Source organism: Salvelinus sp. IW2-2015, linkage group LG1 (assembly GCF_002910315.2).
Source record: "Salvelinus sp. IW2-2015 linkage group LG1, ASM291031v2, whole genome shotgun sequence".
In the NCBI taxonomy this organism is placed as follows: Eukaryota; Metazoa; Chordata; class Actinopteri; order Salmoniformes; family Salmonidae; genus Salvelinus; species Salvelinus sp. IW2-2015.
In genome coordinates this window covers 2,531,764-2,548,770 of record NC_036838.1, presented here as the reverse complement: position 1 = coordinate 2,548,770, position 17,007 = coordinate 2,531,764, and the positions used below count along the sequence as shown (strand labels likewise).

The 17,007-nt window shown below is 41.8% G+C and overlaps 2 protein-coding genes across 4 annotated transcripts in view; one reads left to right on the top strand and one right to left on the bottom strand.

The window, feature by feature from the left end:
* Positions 1-1,756: 1,756 nt before the first annotated feature.
* LOC111980037 (TBC1 domain family member 24-like) lies at positions 1,757-9,104 on the bottom strand. Its single transcript, XM_024010745.2, has 8 exons — positions 8,567-9,104; positions 7,929-8,304; positions 7,084-7,740; positions 6,589-6,744; positions 5,745-5,808; positions 5,552-5,650; positions 5,021-5,342; positions 1,757-4,690 (listed from the first exon to the last, which is right to left on the bottom strand). Exons 1-8 carry the CDS (start codon positions 8,994-8,996, stop codon positions 4,512-4,514), a joined length of 2,283 nt encoding a protein of 760 aa, XP_023866513.1. The 5' UTR covers positions 8,997-9,104; the 3' UTR covers positions 1,757-4,511.
* A 1,421-nt stretch (positions 9,105-10,525) lies between these two features.
* Positions 10,526-17,007, top strand: part of stx8 (syntaxin 8) — an 84,005-nt gene continuing 77,523 nt past the window's right edge. Inside the window, exons 1-4 of one of the 3 annotated variants that reach the window (XM_070449273.1) lie at positions 10,526-10,645; positions 11,326-11,425; positions 13,127-13,221; positions 13,547-13,669. In XM_070449273.1, coding sequence (XP_070305374.1) covers positions 10,629-10,645; positions 11,326-11,425; positions 13,127-13,221; positions 13,547-13,669 — 335 coding nt within the window. In that variant the 5' untranslated portion in view covers positions 10,526-10,628. The remainder of the gene's footprint in view (positions 10,646-11,325; positions 11,426-13,126; positions 13,222-13,546; positions 13,670-17,007) is intronic. The other 2 variants (XM_070449232.1, XM_024010833.3) reach the window with 2 other exon arrangements.

Here is a 17,007-nt window from a genome sequence, read left to right as displayed (position 1 = left end):
AATTGGCAGTTATTTAGAAACATTTATGGGATCACTCCTCTAAAAACTGTCTGGTTAGCTAACAAAAATACAGTGCAGATAATTTATAAATTCATTGTTTTACACTCTTATCAGAGCATTGGCAAACCATGGTTGACCAACTCCCTTACCAAAATGTCTGACACTATATTACCATCATAAGAAGGTTCATGTCCATTCTAGCATTCTAATTCCTAATTATATGGATTGGTCACTGCCAGGGAGCGAGCCAGGGAGCTAGGTGTCACATCTGCGCCCACTACGCCCTCTGGTGTTCATCCTGTGTTGTCCTAACCTTCTGTTCTCCCCCTGTATACACGCTCTCTCTCTTGGTGTGATTGTGTGGTTGGAGACAGGTGTGCTGGAGTCAGAGCAGATCCCTACCAGCTGCAAATCGTCCCATCAATCAAGACCTCTACATATATTCATCTCTGCCAGATCGTAATCTCTGCTCAATCAGTTATCATTCTAGCCTTTTGTCTATTCTCAAGATCCTGTTGCGCTGCTTTGCTCGTTTTCCGGCCTTACACCATTTTTGTCCTCTCCTTGCAGTTACCTCTCTGGCTCCTGTCTCCTGTTCCACATCTCACCACCAACCACCTTGCTCTGGATATCTCTCACCACCATTACCTTGGATTCCCCTCCGGACCTGTTCCCCTGTTCTACTCAGCCAACTCCAACCTCACTCTACATTCCTGGTTTTTACAACTCATCTGAGCTACCCCGGTTCTGCACTCCCCATTTCTTGTGCTCAATAAACCTTTTTGTGTATTTATCCCGGCTTCCTCTTCTGAGTCTGCTCTTGGGTTTCCCCCCTTCGCTCATCGTAACACTAGGTTGAAGACAGTGTCACGCCTGCTCCCGCTTCCCCTCTCTGACGCGCCAGGATGCCCTTAATTACGCACACCTGTCACCATCATTCCGCGCATCAGCGCTCATTGGACTCACCTGGACTCCTTCACGTTTTGATTGCCTTCCCTATATCTGTCTGTTTCCTCTGTTTCATCCCTGTGTCAACATTATTGTGGTTTCTGTTTCCCCTGTCCAGACACTGTCCGTATTCTGTCTCGTTCCTGTCCGTGGTTATTAAATGTTCACTCCCTGTACCTGCTTCTCGTCTCCAGCATCGATCCTGACACAGAGCCAGTTTTAGAAATGTTTCCAAATTAATAGAAAATGAAAATCTGAAGTGTCTTGAGTTAATAACTATTCAACATGTTTGTTATGACAAGCCACAATAAGTTCAGGAGTAAAAATGTACAAGTCACAATAAGTTGCATGGACTCACTCCCTGTGCAATACCCAATTTCTGTACCCCACACACAATTATCTGTAAGGTCCCTCAGTCGAGCAGTGAATTTAGACTACAGATTTAACCACAAAGACCAGGGAGGTTTTCCGATCGTTCGCAAAGAAGGGCACCTATTGGGCATCAACGGACATTGAATATCCCTTTTGAGCATGGTGCAGTTATTAATTTAACACTTTGGATGGTGTTTCAATACACCCAGTCAATGGTGATTTTAAAACACAGTTTAATGGCTGTGATAGGAGATAACTGAGGATGGATCAACAACACAAACATAAATCCACAGAGTAAAAAGGAAGCTTGTACAGAATTTATTTTTATTTTTAACATACATCCTGTTTGCAACAAGGCACTAAAGTAATACTGTGTAACGGCTGTCGTCTTCCTCGTCATCTGAGGAGAAGTTAGAAGGATCGGAGGACCAATGTGCAGCGTGGTAATTGTTCATCTTGTTTAATAAAAGTGAACACTCAAAATACAATAACAACAAATGTGAAAAAAAACGAAACAGTTCTGTCTGGTGCAGAAACACGAAGACTGAAGACAACCAACCACCCACCAAAACCCAACACAAAACAGGCTACCTAAATATGGTTCCCAATCAGAGACAACACAAAACACCTGCCTCTGATTGAGAACCATATCAGGCCAAACACAGAAATAGGAAAACATAGAAATACAAACATAGACTGCCCACCCCAACTCACGCCCTGACCATACTAAATAAAGACAAAACAAAGGAAATAAAGGTCATAATGTGACATACTGCAAAAAAATGTAGCAAAGAAATTCACTTTTTGTCCTGAAAATTATGTTTGAGGCAAATCCAACACAACACATCACTGAGTACCACTCTTCATGTTTTCAAACATGGTGGTGCTGCATCATATTATGGGTATGCTTGTGATCGGCATGAACTAGGGAGTTTTTTTAGGATAAAAATAAACATAATAATATAAGCACAGGCAAAATCCTAGAGAAAAACCTGGTTCAGTCTGTTTTCCACCAGACACTGGGAAACAAATTCACTTTCAGCAGGACAATAACCTAAAACACAAGGCCAAATACACACTGGAGTTGCTTACCAAGATGACATTGAAGGTTTCTGAGTGGCCTAGTTACAGTTTTGACTTAAATCGTCTTGAAAATCCATGGCAAGACTTGAAAATGGCTGTTTAGCAATGATCAACAACCAACTTGACAGAGCTTGACACATTTTTTAAAGAATAATGGTCAAATATTGTACAATCCATGTGTGCAAAGCTCTTAGAGACTTACTCAGAAAGACTAACAGCTGTAATAGCTGCCAAAGGTGATTGTAACAAGTATTGACTCATGGGGTTGAATATTTATCTAATCAAGATATATTACTGTTTTATTTTCCAATAATAATAATAACTTTTTTTCACTTTGACATACAGAGTATTTTGTGTAGATATTTTACAGAAAATGTTAATTAAATCAATTTGAATCACACTTTGTGACACAACAACATGTGGAAAAAGTCAAGGGGTGTGAATACTTTCTGTATATCCTCCCTTTGCAACCCTGTTAACATATGCACAAATATACATGCTCATCGATAAGTAGATGAATAATCAACAAACAAATATAGCACACAATTCAAATAGCCCTAAACTTTTTACACATTTTGTTATGTTACAGCCTTATTCTAAAATTGATTAGATAATTTTTCCCCTCATCAATCTACACACAATACCAAATAATGACAAAGCAAAAACAGGTTTGTAGATTTTTTTTGCGAATGTATTAAAAATAAAAAACAGAAACCTTATTTACACAAGTATTCAGACCCTTTGCTATGAGATTCAAAATTGAGCTCATGTGCATCCTGTTTCCATTGATCATCCTTGAGATGTTTCTACCACTTGATTGGAGTCAGCCTGTGGTACATTCAATTGATTGGACATGATTTGGACACACCTGTCTATAAGGTCTCACAGTTGACAGTGCATGTCAGAGTAAAAATCAAGCCATGAGGTCGAAGGAGTTGTCCTTAAAGCTCCGAAACAGGATTGTGTCGAGGTACAGATCTGGGGAAGGGTACCACATTTCTGCAGCATTGAAGGTCCTCAAGAACACAGTGGCCTCTATCATTCTTAAAGTTTGGAACCACCAACACTCTTCATAGAGCTGGCCGTCTGGCCAAACTGAGCAATCAGGGGAGAAGGGCCTTGGTCAGGGAGGTGACCAAGAACCTGATGGTCACTCTGACAGAGCTCCAGAGTTCCTCTGTGGAAATGGGAGAACCTTTCAGAAGGACAACCATCTCTGCAGCACTCCACCAATCAGGCCTTTATGGTAGAGTGGCCAGTTGAAGCCAGTAGAAGACACATGACAGCGCACTTGGAGTTTGCCAAAAGCCACCTAAAGGACTCTCAGACTATGAGAAACAAGATTCTCTGGTCTGATGAAAGATTGAACTCTTTGGCCTAAATGCCAAGCATCCTTTCTGGAGGAAACCTGCCACCATCCCTACGGTAAAGCATGGTGGTGGCAGTATTATGCTGTGGGGATTTTTTTAAGCGGCAGGGACTGGGAGACTAGTCAGAGAGATCTTTGATGAAAACCCGATCGAACACCTCCGGAGAGACCTGAAAAGAGCTGTGCATCGACACTCCCCATCCAACCTGACAGGGTTTGAGAGGATCTGCAGAGAAGAATGGGGGAAACTACCCAAATACAGGCGTGCCAAGCTTGTAGCGTCATACCCAAGAAGACTCGAGGCAGTAATCGCTGCCAAAGGTGCTTCAACAAAGTACCGAGTAAAGGGTCTGAATAATTATGTAAATGTGATATTTCAGTTTTTTATTTTGAATAAATTTGCAAAAATGTCTAAAACCAGTTTTTGCTTTGTCATTATGGGTTATTGTGTGTTGATTGATGAGGGGGGAAAACGATTTAATCAATTTTAGAGTAAGGCTGTAACGTAACAAAATGTGGAAAAAGTCAAGGGGTGTGAATACTTTCCGAATGCACTGTAAAAAACTTATTTAGTTTAGCCTATGGGTCATTGTCATCCACACACATAACTAAGTTGAATTGTGTGAATAGAAAATATTTCATTATAAACATTAAGACAAATACAGTCTAATCAAATGAACAACAGAATTAGGAGAAACCAGTTCATATAAGAGGTGGAACCATATGTCAGCCTCCTCTTTTAATGACAGTAAGAGAAGTAGTGTGAGAACGAGATGGAGTTCTGAATTCCCCACACTTCCAGGGACTGGATCTTGAAGTGTCTCTTGCAGAGAGGGGCGCTCTCGAAGGTGTCACATCGCTCCGTGTAGCCCCCCTCCAGATCAGCCTGGAGGCAGAGAGCGTGACCCCCATCGCCACCTGGCGAGACAAACACATCACGCTCACTGTAAAAGATGTCAGCATTGGATTTACAGTAATAACAGCAGCCCACTTCAAGCTGCTGCACTTCTCAGTAATGTTGACATCAACATAAAGAATACAAAGGGCGGATACAAAGAATATGCCATGTGAGAAACCCTAAGCTGTTTCCCCTACCACCATCGTCAAAGTCGCTGCAAAAACTCTGGCAAGAATGTTCCTTAGGCCATCAGGCTTATTCAGGTTTCAGAAGGTTGTTGATCACTCTTTGTGACACTCTACCAACGACTCTGAACAGCAAACACTTTAGCATACATATGAGCAGCTTACCAATGACTAGCCTCTCGTGGTCTCCGGCGATGAACATGAAGGCCCCTTGTTCCTTGGCCCTCTTGGGTGAGGGGGAGAGAGGTCCGGGGGAGGAGGTGGTGATGGGAACGGTCATGTAGCTGGGGTCCTGGAGGGTCCCGGCTGGACAGGTCAGGGTGGTGTGGTTGGTCGTAGAGGTGGTGGAGACTGGGGTAGAGGAGGAGTCCTCTTTACCAGAGGAAGTGTATACACAGACCCTAGCAGCTCGAAGGTCTGGAGAAGGTTGTCTCTTGGCCGTAATGTGAACCACAGCCCGTTGGTAACGCTCCATGCCTGGACGAAGCTGAAAGAACAACGAATTAAGAACAATGAACAATTAAGTTCCTGAATTGACTGATTGACATGGGAAAGGAATGGAGCCTGTGTTCTTCTACGGCATGATCCGTAAAGATTTCAACCAGCATTTTTTACGCTAACACAATTGTTCAGAATCAAAGGAAAAACATTTGCAAAATCAGCTATTTCAGATCTGTAGATTGTCATTTCTCTCACCGTGAAAACAAAGCTCTCCCCAGTCCCAAAATACGCAGGTTCTTCTGAATCATACTTTTTCCGCTGAATCAAATCTGTCGACAGGAAGGCACCACAGACCTGTGGAGTGACACAGGGGTAAGAAGTCTGCATAGAATCTAGTTGAGTGTCAAAAAATAGACAAAAAAAAGGTTGTCTGCTACTGTAAACTCACCTCTTCATCCACAGTTTTCAGAAGCAAGATGGCTGGCTCATGCCCCTCAACACAGGAATAAAATCTTTAAATTAGAAAAAAAATGTAATTACTACTTTAAGCACTCACAGTGAACAATGGCAATGCAACTTGTAATGTTTTTAGACAACGGTTATTCAACAATCCCAGCCCCTTAGAATGTCTTTATGGGGTGAAAGTTCAAGGTTCACCGGATGGGTCACGTCCTGGTCAGGGTCAGACTTTTAATTGGGGTCATCACATCCTGTCATGACCACCCTGTGTATGGCTAGAACCAATTCAAAAGCATGTCTGCTGAGGCAGGTACGTGTGAGCGCAGTGACAAAGGGAAAGTCAGAGAATCCCAATCAAACTCTTTGAAGGACATCAGAGTCAACATGCATAGAGATTCCTCATAGCGTAGAAAAATAACTATTGGCGTCTCAACGTTTTGACTAGCTCTAGGATGAGACAACAGCCAGTAATTGTGACATAGGTATTCAGAGCATTTCTAAACGGATTTGCAAGTGCTGATTAATATTATCGACAACATTTTCTCCTGACAGACCAACAGAACACTTCTAAAGACATGAATAACTGTTGTTAACCGATGCCACGTTAACTGTTCCAGACAACAAACTGGAGGACACTTGGTCATGCACCTTAAGGCAATAATGTTGTTGATACTAACAACACAGCATTTCACTATTATGTAACTGAACCATAAGGTGAGTTTATACAGCTCTGGGCTGTTGAATTTACTGTAGACAGTTCTGGGCTGCTGAATGTACATGTCTTCACTACTTGATCCACTACTAAGGTAAAATAGTGAATAAAAATCACTTACGAGGCCAGGCTTCGGCCATGTTCATTTGTGCTGAACAGCCTTTTGGGATTGAAGAGGGCAAAGCGTTCAGGGATCCAGGCCCAGACAATCCTCATCTCTGTCCCCGTGACAACGCTGGAGCTGAAGCTGTCAAAATCCACTACCTGGCATGACTGCCTTTATGGAGGAACAGAAACAGTTAGAGAATGTAAATATTTATTTTGAAGCGTATCTTCAGATTACAGATGAACATAAAGGAACTCAGAAAGTAAAGAGCTGTAAACTGTTTATAGATCAAAAGGATACAGTATCTAGGAATAGTTTAGTAGAACGACTGTAGGATCTCTATAACAAACTGAGCTGGAGGTAATCTGTCATAATCATCCGATGAGAAATAGGGCTGACTTGGGGATGGCTTGCTATCTTTTGTTTTCCGTTAACAGAGAGTGGACCAATTAGATGTTCAACAAGAGTAGAAACATGTTCTCGAAGAACTCCCTTGACCAACAGCCTCACCGCTTCTGGTGGATACTGATGCCCTTCTGCCTGAGCGAGTCCTTGTTAGCGTTGAACAGTAGGTTGAGCTCCCTCCGCGTGGCCAGTTGGATGCTGAAGGCCCTCTCCAGCAGCTTCTCCGCCGTACAGTGACGCGCCACGTTCTCCACAAAGCTCTTCATGTCTCGCCTGAAGTCCTCCACGTCGGCGACACGAGACGAAACCGAGACCTTGTACAAGCTGAGAAGAGCCAGAGCCACCCTGTAGAGAACCTTGTAACCCTCCAGAAGATAGACATCCAGGACCCTCATAGCGTATGTGAAGGGGAGGTCGGCAAAGATCCACATGATCCAATCGGAGTAGAACTCAAAGAGGTTCTGGTGGGAGCTGGCGATGAGCTTGCGGATGCCGCGGCAGTACTTGTTGGCCAGGTCGCCGAAGGTCATGCAGGAGGCCCGGTAGGTGAGGAATGTCTGGTCGATGTAACGCTTGTTGGGGTCATTGTAGGCGATGAGGCGGCAGATGCTGTGGAAGCACTCAGCTTCGTCTTCGCTGAAATGCAGGAGGAGAGCCACCAAGGCTGGGAGGATTGGGCAGAAGTTGATGTCCGGGAGATGCTTGCCGATGCAGAGGAGGACCTTTTTGACAGAATTGAGACCAGCTTCGTTGAGGCAGTACCTGGGGGTGGGAAGAAGAACAAAGACACTTGCTATGTTATCATGTTATGATCATAACATGATGTACATGCAATATTGGAAAAAGCATGATAAACTTGCAATTTTCCTATCAAAGTTTAATGACAAAAATGATTTGATCATGATTTGATCATCTGAACCGTTTTTCTCTGATAGCTTCATAGTCAGTACCTGGGGATCACGCCATCATCCATGTACTCAGGGAACGGGTGTGTGCTCATCTTCTGCTCCCCGAAGAGCTTCTTGGCCACATCCTGGTAACGATCTCGATCCGGTTGGATGGACCTGCAGTTGATACCATGAATTATATGATAATAGGCCTTGGCCCTTAGTGTATGGGGCATGGCCCAGAACCCTGATCGACCCATGGTCTTCAGCTCCTGGTGGTCCGACTTCAGAATCCTCTGGTAGCGCTCTGAAGATTCAGGGTCGATCTTCTCCCAGTCCACAAACTGGCCATACTTCATACCAGAACAGGAGCTGATCTCCCAGTTCTCTGATTCAGAGATGGTCATCATGGGGACACCCTTCAGACTGCCTCTTCTGCCTGTTGGAGAGAGGAAGGAAGAAAACTAGCAACTAACATCATAATTAATAAATGTATTATTTAATAAGTGAATTGTTATAGATCTGTGTCCATCCACAGCAACATTCTTGTTTTGGATTAAGTACACTGTGTTTGTGCATATTCTGCATTTCTCCCCTCTGTTCTTCATATAACACTAGGAATATGGCAAAATAGAAAAAGAAACATAAATTGTCAAATAAACATAAATCGGACACTTTTAAACATACTGTAATTTGCATACCATTGAGATCTCTGCATGGCAAGTGTTTGTTGGTGTTGGACTTGGATTTCTTGTTGAGCCGAGCCATGATCCCCTGATTCCCATCCGCACTATTCTCCGTCTTCCTGTCCCCACTCTTCTCCAGGGAGTTGGATCTCGGCCTCATGGCGTTGGACCTGGTAAAGTTCCCTTCTCTGTGGAGCTCAGACGTCTCGTAACTATAGAAAGACCTGGAGCGTGGCCTGACAAAGTTCTCATCTGTCGCCGTCTCTACGCCATACTTTTTGGCGTCCTCTGGGCTGTAGTAGGAATGGGACCTGGGTCTTCTGTGTCTGGCTGCTGAGCTCAAGTCCTGGTCCTGGTCCTGGTCAGCGGTTGTTTCCATAGGAGACGGGTCTAAACTTATAGTCCCACAAGTGGAGAACTTGGGCGTTCTTGAAACATGGATCATGCTGTCTGGTACAGTATTCTCCTCTGCAAATGTCAAGTTCTCCTCTATATCAATGACAAGACAGTCTCCAGTGGCGGTATACTTCCCTTGTCATGTTTTTCATCTGAGTGCCTTGTGGATGTAGGTTTCATACACAGTTGTCAGTTGGTCAGGTGACCAGCACAGAAAGTGATATGGGTTTGTTTACAGTGTTTTTGTGTATTCTGAGTGGAAAATTCCTCTGACTTAAGTTCCATTACTGTGGCGACAAGGAATGCCTCCTTTCTTCGACTGCCAACACCAGCGGACAGCAACGAATGAACTAGAGCAATAAAATCAAAACATCACTGAAGTGGCAGATTATTGTTTCATTTGATAATAGGCTACTGTGTAAAGGACAGTCTCCATTGCCATAAATGGGCAGTGAATGGCTATGCTATTATTTTCATACACACTTAGACGTATCAAAATATGTGTGAAAATCATGACGATACAGACTTGAGTGTTCTCACAAAGCATGTGTCCTACTTTTAACCAGTTTATCTTCCTGGGTTTATCTGGTATTGTATCTGGTATCTGGGTTTGCCTGGGTTTATCTTTTCTTGTTAGTTTACATGTTTATGGCAGCATTTAGCAAAAAACATTAAAGATTATTTTACTTTCTAAGTCTTTTCAGAGGGGTTGGGTTAAATGCGGAAGACCCATCTCAGTTGAATGCATTTTCCTTTCCCTTCCCTTTTCCTGGAGGAACATAGCTCTATGAAACTGTTTTATAGGAAAACATGGGCGTGCCAAATGAGCGCCTCTATTCCTAGAATTAGCAAAGGCCATCATTTCACACAACAGATATTGTTTTGATCAAAACACACATTGTTTTGCTTTGAAACAAAGAAACCTATGTAAATAGATCAATTTAAATGGGGGCTTACATGTTGTTGAGGAAAAACAAACTCAGTGCCTATCTTGATGATTGAAGGAGCTGTAGCCTACAGTATGTTTATACTAGTAGTGGTCATAATCCTAACATAATGTTACAATAGGGACTTCCATATCACTAGACAAACAGGGGGCAACGTTAGATAATGTTGACATTTTCCAGATGTCAACATTACAACAAAACATGAGCAGTGGTTATGTCGACCTTTATTGACCTTTATTCCACCAAAACAAAAATAATTACATTGCTGGCTGTCACCAAGGCCACACAGCCACAGCTCTATAAATAAATAGAAACAAGTGAAGTCATAATATTTATTATAAATTATTTGGATATTGTCTTTTTTATTTTTTTATTTTAATAATGGATGAATGAGCCTGAGAGGGTAGATACACATCAACACAGTGACAGAGACTGGATGGAAGATTTGTAAAATGTGAATTAACATTTGGTTTGCATGCTACAGTGAGTCTGGTGTGGAACTTGGGGACACCAGCAGCTCTGTCAGAGAGGAACATTACAATTTATTTGAGTTGGATTCATTTGATCAGCTTCTCGTCAAAGAAACATCGAGGTTACAGTAAACGAATCACGGCTGAAAGTTTGTTACTCACAGGACACCATCCTGACGTCACACCCAAACAGGAAGTGCTCCCTGCTTATCAGACAATTGATGGAGTAAATATCGACAAATTCATTAATTATAAGTGGTTAACATGTCTCAAGATCCCTGGTAAGCTGCTTTTAAGGTGGACATTATGAGTATATTTAAGATGGCATTTGGATAAAATATAGAAATACGTCTTCAAACCTATATATTTGTGTTATTAGCTAGATAGTTAACGTTAGCTACAGTAACAGTAACTCGTGTCCCTTTAACCAGCTACTGTTAAAAATAAATAGCTAGCTACGACTTGACTCGATAAGTCAGTCTGTATGTTATATTATTATTCCCATTGATAGTTCACACGAAGTTGATTACAATGCACTTTCGCTGATAACAATATACTGTATGCAGGGTTATGACTTAAGTAGCTAGCTAGCTAGCTAATGTATCTAACGTTACTAGTAGCTATGATGAGGAACAAATTGTCGTCACATGATGACATCTCAAGCGTGAGCTCAAGCAGAAAGATCTTGTGATTTAGATTGAGTACCACCAAGAACTCAAATGACACAGCTCCAGTGCTGAATGACAGTTAGTCTAAACTCGAGACAAAGCTGGCCACATTCAATCAGCCCAAATGAATTTGTCTACAATTGTTTTGTTTGTTGTTATTATTATACCTTGAAGATTTGCAGCATCTTCTTTTGAACTGGCTTTATTATAGTGGTTCATACACTAAGTATTTTAACTACATATACAACTATAGCACTACTCACGATAATTGTATACCGACCTGGTTTTTGTAGGTTACAGAATTATGAAGCCACTTGCCGCCTTGTCCAAGAAATTGCAGAGAACATTCATGAAAGAAACAGACAACAGAGGACAAGAGGGAATCCTGCAAAGGTAAGTGTTGATACTATGATGACAACCTGCTAAACTACACATTTGTTTCCTCAAAAGTATATAGCAGTGCCTTCAGAAAGTATTCATACCCCTTGACTTATTCCACATGTTGTTGTGTTGCAGCCTGAATTCAAAATATATTGAATAGATTTTTTCCCCTCAACCATCTACTGTACTGTACACACAATACCTCATAATGACAGTGAAAACATGTTTTTAGAAATGTTGGCACTTTTTTTTGAATGAAATACAGAAATATATAATTTACGTATGTTTTCAAACCCCTGATTCAATACTTTGTAGAAGCACCTTTTGCAGTGTTTTTGGAAAAGTCTCTAAGAGCTTTGCACACCTGGATTTTACAATATTTGCCCATTATTCTTTTAAAAATTCTTCAAGCTCTGTCAAGTTGATTATTGCTAGACAGACATTTTTAAGTCTTGCCATAGTTTTTCAAGACGATTTATCTCAAAACTGTAACTAGGACAACCAGGAACATTCAATGTTGTCTTGGTAAGCAGCTCATGTATATTTGGCCTTGTGTTTTAGGTTATTGTCCTGCTGAAAGGTGAATTAATCTCCCAGTGTCTGGTGGAAAGCAGACTGACTCAGGTTTTTCTCTAGGATTTTGACTGTGATTATAGCTGTATTCCGTTTATTTTTATCCTTTAGTCCCTGCCGATGACAAGCATACCCGTAACATGATGCAGCCACCACCATTCTAGAAAATATGAAGAGTGGTACTCAGTGATGTGTTGTGTTCGATTTTCCCCAAACATAATGCTTTCTATTCAGGACAAAAAGTTCATTTCTTTGCCACATTTTTTTGCAGTAAGTGCCTTGTTGCAAACAGGATGCCTGTTTTGGAATATTTTTATTCTTTGCAGCCTTCCTTTTTTTCACTCTGTAATTTATGTCAGTATTGTGGAGTAACTACAATGTTGATGCATCCTCAGTTTTCTCATATCACAACCATATTAAACTGTAACTGTTTTAAAATCATTATTGGCCTCATGGTGAAATCCCTGAATGGTTTCCTTCCTCTCCGGCAACTGAGTTAGGAAGGACACCAGTATCTTTGTAGTGACTTGTATATTGATACACCATCGAAAGCCTAATTAACCACTTCAACACACTCAAAGGGATATTCAGCATCTGCTTTTTAAAATTGTACACATCTACCAATTGGTGACCTTCTTTGCGAGGCATTGAAAAACATCCCTGGTCTATGTGGTTGAATCTGTGCTTCAAATTCACTACTCGATTGAGGGACCTTACAGATAATTGTATGTGTGGGGTACAGAGATGGCGTAGTTATTAAGAAATCATGTTAACCACTTTTATTGAACACTGAAAGAGTACATGCAACTTATTCTGCGATTTGTTAAGCACATTTTTACTCCTGAACATATTTAGGCTTGCTATAACAAAGGGGTTGAATACTTGTTGACTCAAGACATTTCAGCTTTTCATTTTGTATTAATTGCTAACATTTTCTGCAAACAAAATTCCACTTTGACATTATGGGGTATTGTGTGTAGATCAGTGACTCAAAATCTCAATTTAATCCATTTTAAATTCAGGCTGTAACACAACAAAATGTCGAAAAAGTAAAGGAGTGTGAATACTTTCTGAAGGCACTGTAGCTACTGTATTTTATGTTTAGGAATTGATTGTAGAAGTGTTTATTTGTCTGTCCAGATGAACATGACACTGCGAGCGTCGCTACAGAAGCTGAAACAGAACATCAACCAGCTCAGAGAGAGTTTGCTCCGAGTCTCGTCCTCCCGGCGCATGTATCCTTCCTTTCACCACATGATCACTGGTCCTCCTGGTCATGTGACTGATGACACGCAGCACAGTGCCCCAAAACGGTTTGGTTTCACATTCATGGCACTGCAGTGTAGTTGTATGTGAAGGTCCTGTAGAGGGCAGTGTTTTGTAAGAAATTGCATCAATCCTTCACTCTCTGCAATGAAAATCTGTGATTTGCATTGTCTGTTACTTTATAAATGAATGTTAGTAAAATAATAGTCCATTTCCTTGTTAATCATGTTGTGGGGTCTAAATTCTGTATTTTTTTTTACCATAATCTCGACCTTAACACAACCGCCCCTCCAGAATGCAGTCAGAAGCCGATCGGAGACAGAACCTTGTTGACGACCTGGTCACCAGGGACAAGCAGCTAAATGCCACGTTCAAGGGTGACGTTACACAGCCAGAGCCCTCGAGGTATTTCTCCCTCTTACAGTTCATTAAGTATTAAGTCATTCACACCACACACACAACACACACACACACACACACACACACACACACACACACACACACACACACACACACACACACACACACACACACACACACACACACACAGCTCATTAAGTCTCCTTTGCATACGCCACTCATTTTTAAGTGAATGTAAATGGACCAGAATCTGAACATCAGTCATAGGCAATTGGTGATTCACCAAAGCCCATCCTGCCAGCAGAGAACTATCTCTTTCTATCTGCTAGTGCTGCCAATTAATCAGAGTCTTGACTTTGTCTCAGCCCAGATGTGTCTAAAGGGTCTAACGGATCCACGGTTTCTTTTGAGGATAAGTCACCGGTCACTAACTTTGTGTGCAAAGAAAGTCTTTGGACTTCCGTACGACCTTTTGTCTGAGCCCATTCGACGCCATTGGAAGTCTAGTCTGCCATATTGGGGCCGGCGCAGGGCAGTTGACTTCTAAATCGCTCCGTTTCTCATTCATCAAGAGGCTTTGCTTGCCTTGCACTGGTGATCACACGCTTGGCACTTCCCGAAACTGGTACACTGAGGCTCAGTGAGAAAATTAAAGGGGTCGGATGTGCAACCCAAGCTCTTCGAGTTTATAGTTTATCACTCTCCGCTGAGCTCATATCCTCATCCTGTCATCCTCATCTGCCAGTGGACCAATCAAAGCACTGGACTCCACCGGCTATATCCTGTATTCTCATATTCATCTTAATTGTAGTGACAGCTCTGTACAGGAGCTTAGGAAAACACTTTGGAAAATAGTCATTACTTAGCATCGGGCATGACCTAGCTCCATCCCAGGTGACATATATTTGGACAGCCAGGAGGTGAAATGAATGACGCTCACTCAGTGGTAACGGCATGGACTTCCGCTGTCAGGGTTTGAGTATGTTTTGTATGTGAAATTAAATGAGGGTCAAACCCCATTCATTTGACAGGATCGTGTTCTTTTAATAACACATACGCTACAGGGATAATACAGAGGTTTTCAATTTACCTTCAAGGAATAGTGGAATGGCCGTGTTTGGTAAAAGTGAGGTAAAACTCAGGATCAGTCATCGATTGATCAAATTAGCAGACTTTAGAAACGTTAACTATTTTCTTAACAGTCTGATCTGAGACTGCTCCGGTTATACATGTTTCTTGTTTGGATTAATCCACTTAGGGGCTGAAAGCGGGGAGGGAAGGGAACGCTTGCTTTTATCTTTTTATAGATCCCACACCCAATTACGAACATTGGTGGCCCATAACTAAATCAAATGGCAACTAATGAATTACACAGTTGATCTTACTCATGTGATCTTACCGTTTCAACTACCCCGGGAAAATATAGGGTACCAGTCAAAAGTTTGGACACACCTACTCATTCCAGGGTTTTTCTTTATTTGTACTATTTTTTACATTGTAGGATAATAGTGAAGACATAAACAAATATGAAATAACACATATGGAATCATGTAGTAACCCAAAAAGTGTTCAACAAATCTAAATATATTTTATATTTTTTCTTCTTCAAAGTGGCCACCCTTTGCCTTGATAACGGCAGATAGCCTAGTGGTTAGAGCGTTGGGCCAGTAACCGAAAGGTTGCTAGATCAAATCCCCGAGCTGACAAGGTAAAAATCTGCCGTTCTGCCCCTGAACAAGGCAGTTAACCCACTGTTAACTGCAGTAGGCTGTCATTGTAAATAAGAATTTGTTCTTAACTGACTTGCCTAAATAAAGGTTAAATGTAAAAAATGACACTCTTGGCATTCTCTCAACCAGCTTCACCTGGAATGCTTTTCTTTCCTTCTTAATGCTTTTGAGCCAATCAGTTGTGTTATGACAAGGTAGGGGTAGTATACAGAAGATAGCCCTATTTGGTATAAGACCAAGTCCATATTATGGCAAGAACAGCTCAAATGAGAAAAAAGAAACGACAGTCCAACTTTACATTAAGACATGAAGGTCAGTCAATCTGGAAAACTTCAATAACTTTTAAAGTTTCTTCAAGTGCAGTTGCAAAAACCATCAAGTGCTATGATGAAACTGTCTCTCACGAGGACCGTCACAGGAAAGGAAGACTCAGAGTTACCTCTGCTGTAGAGGACAAGTTCATTAGTTACCAGCCTCAGAAATTGCAGTCCAAATAAATGCTTCACAGAGTTCAAGTAACAGTCACATCTCAATATCAAATGTTCACAGGAGACTGCGTGAATCAGGCCTTCATGGTCGAATTGCTGCAAGAAACCACTACTAAAGGACACCAATAAGAAGAAGAGACTTGCTTGGGCCAAGAAACACAAGCAATCGACATTAGACCGGTGGAAATCTGTCCTTTGGTCTGATGAGTCCAAATTTGATATTTTTTGTTCCATCTGCTGCGTCTTTGTGAGACGCAGAGTAGGTGAACGTAGGATCTCTGCATGTGTGGTTCCCACCGTGAAGCATTGAGGAGGAGGTGTGATGGTGTGGGGGTGCTTTGCTGGTGACACTGTCTGTGATTTATTTAGAATTCAAGGCATACTTAACCAGCATGTCTACCACAACATTCTGCAGCGATACGCCATCCCATCTGGTTTGCGCTTAGTGGGACTATCATTTGTTTTTCAACCGGACATTAACCCAAAACACCTCCAGACTGTGTAAGGGCTATTTGACCAAGAAGGAGAGTGATGGAGTGCTGCATCAGATGACCTGGCCTCCACAATCCCCCAACCTCAACCCAATTGAGATGGTTTGGGATGAGTTGGACTGCAGAGTGAAGGAAAAGCAGACAACAAGTGCTCAGCATATGTGGGAACTCCTTCAAGACTGTTGGAAAAGCAGGTGAAGCTGGCTGAGAGAATGCCAAGAGTGTGTAAAGCTGTCATCAAGGCAAATGGTGGCTACTTTGAAGAATTTCAAATATAAGATATGTTTTGATTTGTAACACTTTTTGGGTTACTACATGATTCCGTATGTGTTATTTCATAGTTTTGACGTCTTTCACTGTTATTCTACAATGTAGAAAATAGTACAAATAAAGAAACCCTTGAATGAGTAGGTGTGTCCAAACTTTTGACTGGTACTGTATTTTGATGTATGGTGTATTCTGTACTTTGATGCTGATGTGGGGTGGGTGGATGATTTGAGAGGGGGTGGGTAGGTAGGCCTGGCACTCGGTGTGTGGTCTTTGGGGTGGGTGGGTATTAGCCTCGCTTGGATAACCTAAGCTGTTCAAATTTTTTCAAGGAGAGGGGTTGGTCCGGGATAAGGGGGCTTATTTTATTTGTGAAACAATACATTAGAGAGAGATTAGCCTCTAATCAAGCAAAGAAG

Coding starts and splice junctions, on each gene's coding strand:
- LOC111980037 (XM_024010745.2), bottom strand. CDS start 8,996: ATGATCCATGTTTCAAGAACGCCCAAGTTCTCCACTTGTGGGACTATA. Junction 5,343..5,551: donor GGGAGAGCTTTGTTTTCACG/GTGAGAGAAATG, acceptor TTGTTCTTTCAG/CTTCGTCCAGGCATGGAGCG. Junction 4,691..5,020: donor CCACGAGAGGCTAGTCATTG/GTAAGCTGCTCA, acceptor TTGTCTCGCCAG/GTGGCGATGGGGGTCACGCT.